The sequence below is a fragment of the Danio rerio genome, chromosome 1, assembly GCF_049306965.1.
Source record: "Danio rerio strain Tuebingen ecotype United States chromosome 1, GRCz12tu, whole genome shotgun sequence".
Taxonomy (NCBI): Eukaryota; Metazoa; Chordata; class Actinopteri; order Cypriniformes; family Danionidae; genus Danio; species Danio rerio.
This window is the reverse complement of record NC_133176.1, coordinates 515,513-520,000: the sequence shown is the minus strand read 5'-3', so window position 1 is coordinate 520,000 and position 4,488 is coordinate 515,513. Positions and strand designations below refer to the sequence as shown.

Here is a 4,488-nt window from a genome sequence, read left to right as displayed (position 1 = left end):
CGGTGTTTATAGTTTAGAATAGTTTTGTTGGAGTGTTGAGCTGTAGTCGAGGATATTATCCGCAGTAAAGCCTTCACCTTCATCATCAATGTCATGTCTGAGCTGATTAATCGCTGCAGACCAGCAGGTCGAGGAGGATCCCTTACCTAAGAGTCCAGCAGAGCGCCGACACAAATACACCATACCGCACCATTCAGTTACCTACTCTTACTCCCGGGGCCATTAATATCGAGGCTGATATTAGCCGCACCATATTGGTGATTCATAACACCTGGATTTCATGAGGTGGGTTGTAGCCCCCAACCTGAGGGACCAGGACACACACTCATACACTGCGGCCAGTGTAGTTGATCAGTTCCCCTATAGCGCGTGTGGGGAAACCGGAGCACCCAGAGGAAACCCTCACCAACACGGGGAGAACATGCAAACTCCACACAGAAACACCAACTGACCCAGCCGAGGCTCAAACCAGCAACTCTTTTGCAGTGAGACTACAGTGTTAACCACTGAGTCGTCCCACACTATTCAATTATTAGACAGTACTGCACAGCTGTGTGTAGCACTAGTGTCCTCCACATGTCCTCCTCTTGTTCTGATGTGGTTTCTGACTGTTGTAGCTGTGTAATAACTCCAATCATTCAGTGGAGTGATATAGAGCACTCTAAACCTGCCGGAACTACTTTATCTGTGCCTTTATCTGACAATAACCAAACACCTGAGAGTGACCATCAGCCAATCAGAATCCAGCATTCAGCAGAAAGGCGGTATAACACTCACATCAGAACTGAACGTTTCATGATGTTGGCAGAATGATATAATTGAATGTTTATTAAACGTTAAAATGGAACATTCCCAGAACTAACAGGCACATTTCACCCAGAAGTAAAAATGTATGCCATTATTTACTCGTCTGTTTTCTTCTAAGGAAGACATGCTGTAGACTGTAAGACTAAAAACTTGTAAGACACAAGCTGGTCTCAATGGTTTTGTGGATATTTATAGATCTCACTTTGCTTTTAAAAGTACACGATGTACTGTATACCTGCTGGTAACTGTGTATACTCTTGACAAGACATGGGCCGGTACAAGATTCTGACAGTATAATAAGCTTGAATGAAAATATGACGGTATTACAGTATTGTGTTTACTGCTCTAAAATATATTATTTTTAAATATCCGGGTAAAAAAACTAAAACTTTTTCCCCTTTAAAAACAATATATTTTATTTATTGAAAGATTTATAGTATTTTGGAGCAGTAAACATGTAGGATGACTAATTAAAGTGAATTATTGACTTCTGCTGTCTTCATTCGTTTCAAAAACACAGATGTAAACGGAGTCTTTGGGTATTTTTTTCTGCTGGAGACACTGATGTCCTAAGAACAAACAAAAAATGTAAATAATAAAATCTTACACATACTTTAGGAACGACATTACAGAATATTTTGGTGGTTTTAAAACCTTGAGCAAGGTTATTGTCTCATGCCTACTCTTGACTGCTGTTCTGTCTACAGTATGCTCAACACCAGGGCCGAACACTAGTGCCACTGCCCTCATTGGCTGAGGCGCCCCTCTCAGGAGACACTTGCTCTTCACTTTGCGATGGCGTTGAGTAAGGGTCTGTGCACGGGCCTGCTCACCTGAACTCTTCCTGATTGGGATTTAATAATCTTTGCATTTTGTAAAAGCTACATTGAAACGATAATTATTATTAAAAGCGCTATACAAATAAACTAGAACCGGGCCTTCAGGAGCTCAACAGTGACATTTACACTAAACAATTCACTACAACTACACCACGACTCTCATCCCTGCCTGATTTTAATGTTAGTTTTATATAATATTCCATTTTACTCTCTTTTCCTCAAAACATCCTCAGTATTATTTGTTCCTCAATGGCTGAACATTCTTCAGATTATCTTGTTTTGTGTGAGAAGAAACTCAAAGTTACAGAATAAAGTTTTACAACCCCTTGAGCATGAGGAAATTAATTTTCCTTTTGGGGTTGGAAGTTGGAACTATATACTATGAAGACCTTCACTGATGCACTGCTGATATAGATGAAGTCAGAATTATTAGCCCTCCTGAGCCAGAGTGTTAATAACTCATCTCTAATAACTGATTTATTTCCTCTTCATCATGATGACAGCACATAATATTAGACTAGATATTCTTCAAGACACTAGTGTTCAGCTTAAAGTGACATGTAAAGGCTTCACTAGGGTAATTAGGGTAAAGTTAGGGTAATTAGGCAAGTCATTGTATAACAGTGGTTTGTTCTGGAGACAATCCAACACTAATATTGCTGAAGGGGTGAATAATATTGACCATAAAATGGCTTTAAAACAATTAGGAACTGCTTTTATTCTAGCCGAAATAAAACAAATCAGACTTTCTCCAGAAGAACAAATATGAGAGGAAATACCGTGAACATTTCCTGAATCTGTTCAACATCATTTGGGAAATATTAATTTCTCCCTCAACTGTACGTGTTTCTCTAACCCGCAGGTGTGTTTCTCTAATACCTCATAGCCTTTCCTCTTCTTCAGCCTCTTCTTGTTGAGTTTCTTGCAGGCGTACAGCTTCCCCGTGGCCCTCATCTGACATGCGGAAACTTCTCCGAATCCTCCTTTTCCCAAAACACGGAAGTCCAGGAACCAGTCCTCGGCCACCGGCTGCATCTCCAGCCACTTCCACTGCAAGAAGCGCTTAAAGTACATGGTCTCTAGATAGAAAGTGAAGGGCACCTCCTTGAGGAAATCAAAGACGCAGGCCAGGATCTCCACGAACAGGTCGTCCGCCGCCTCCTGATGCCGCTCCTTGACTTTGGTGATGCCATTCTCTGGTAGAAACGGGCAGAAGTGTTTGGCTGAGGGCTCCATGTAGCGCTGGAGGATTTTCGCAGCTTTCTGAGTGCGGTCTTTATCCTCGGCCGTGTCGTATTCCTCTACGTCCCTCCACAGGCGGCAGGGGCCCTTGTATTCATTGGCGGTCTCCAGATACTCCTGAAAAAGCCTCTTCCCGATGGGTTGCTCCACACAGATGCTCCTGAACTGCAGATCCAGGGTTTCTCGGAGATCTTCGCAGACCGTGATGTGGGGCAGCTTCAGCTTGGAGTGGTATTTCTTGTCTCGGTTGGACGCTGGGTTTGCCGTGCCATCGAAGCTGCCGCGGGCGGAGATGTAGGCAGAGTTGGCCACCACCGTGGTGAGGCCGCCGATGTCCATGTTGAGGACACAGAAGTTTTCTAGAGGATTCTTGAAGACTGACGGGTCACAGCGAGAGCATTGGAGCTCAAACTGGACGCAGCGACAAAGGCCAGGATCAGATCATCAGACTCTGGATGTGGAGATCTGCTGGAGGACCAATGGATCCAGTGTGTGTGATGGACAAGTGGACGATAAGCTCTGCAACACACACACACACACACAGATCTGCCTGACTCAACATCTTTCATAAGGCTTTATCCTCTAACTCCATAATTCCTTCCACAGGTTAATAACACCTCCTCGACCATCACTGACACGCTTCAGAGACGCCACATTACACAACAGCCGATCCACACCTCAAATCTGACATTTCCATCAATTTCAGTCGGGTTTTTATTCAGAAATGGGTCAAATTTAACTGTGAGCAATGTGAGGTCATAGAAGGTGTTTGGAAATGGACAGGAATGGGCTTTAGTTTTGTTTGACGAGAGCAAAATCTTTTTGACGGTGCACTGAAAGACACTCCAAGCTCCCAATATCTTTGGAAATAAACAAGACTGGGCCTTAAAATTGGTGACAGCGAAAGAAAAGTTTCTCTAGAATCAGAATGCCAAAGGTTATTGAGATATCATTAACACCCCCTGAAAATGCTTCCAGGATTGATGAGCACTGTGCATTTAGAGCAAAACTGAAGTCACACATTGTTTGGAAATAGACAAGACTGGGGCTTTAAAATGTAGATACCAAAGGACACGTTTCTTTAGAGAGGGCAAAATCTTTTTGATAAAGGGAAAATTGGAGCATTTGAAGCAATAAGGTGTAACTGAATTGAAAATGATATTTTCTGAAGTATTTGTTTCATTGGACAAAAAGGGAGGAGACCTCGGGGAAGACCCGGGACACACTGGAGGGACTAGGACTCTCGGCTGCCCTGAGAACGCCTCGGGATCCCACCGGAGGAAGTGTCTGGGGAGAGGGATGTCTGGGGTTTTCCTCTAAGATTACTACCCCTGTGACCCGGCCCCGGAAAAGCATCAGAAAACGAATGAATGAATGAATGAATGAATAAACGGGCAAAAAGGCTGAATACTTGGAGTTTTTGATGAGCTCTAACTTAACCCCAAATCACCAGAATATCAAAAATATCTTGTATACAAGAGCAAAATCTCTGACAGTGGAAAATGATTGCATTTGAAGCCATGCTGAGGTCATAATATCTTTGACTATAAGGAAGAGAGAGGGCCTTAAAACTGCAGAAACACAAGAAAACCAAAATCCC

General features: G+C 43.0%; 1 protein-coding gene across 2 annotated transcripts in view; it reads right to left on the bottom strand.

Moving 5' to 3' along the window:
- grk1a (G protein-coupled receptor kinase 1 a) overlaps positions 1 to 4,288 on the bottom strand; it is a 13,946-nt gene extending 9,658 nt beyond the window's left edge. The window contains exon 1 of one of the 2 annotated variants that reach the window (XR_012402175.1): positions 2,526 to 4,288. Coding sequence is in view for 1 of the 2 variants with exons in the window: in NM_001034181.2 (NP_001029353.2) it covers positions 2,526 to 3,227 (702 nt within the window). In the remaining variant the exon portion in view is untranslated. 2 annotated transcript variants of the gene reach the window in all.
- Between the last annotated feature and the right edge of the window lie 200 nt (positions 4,289 to 4,488).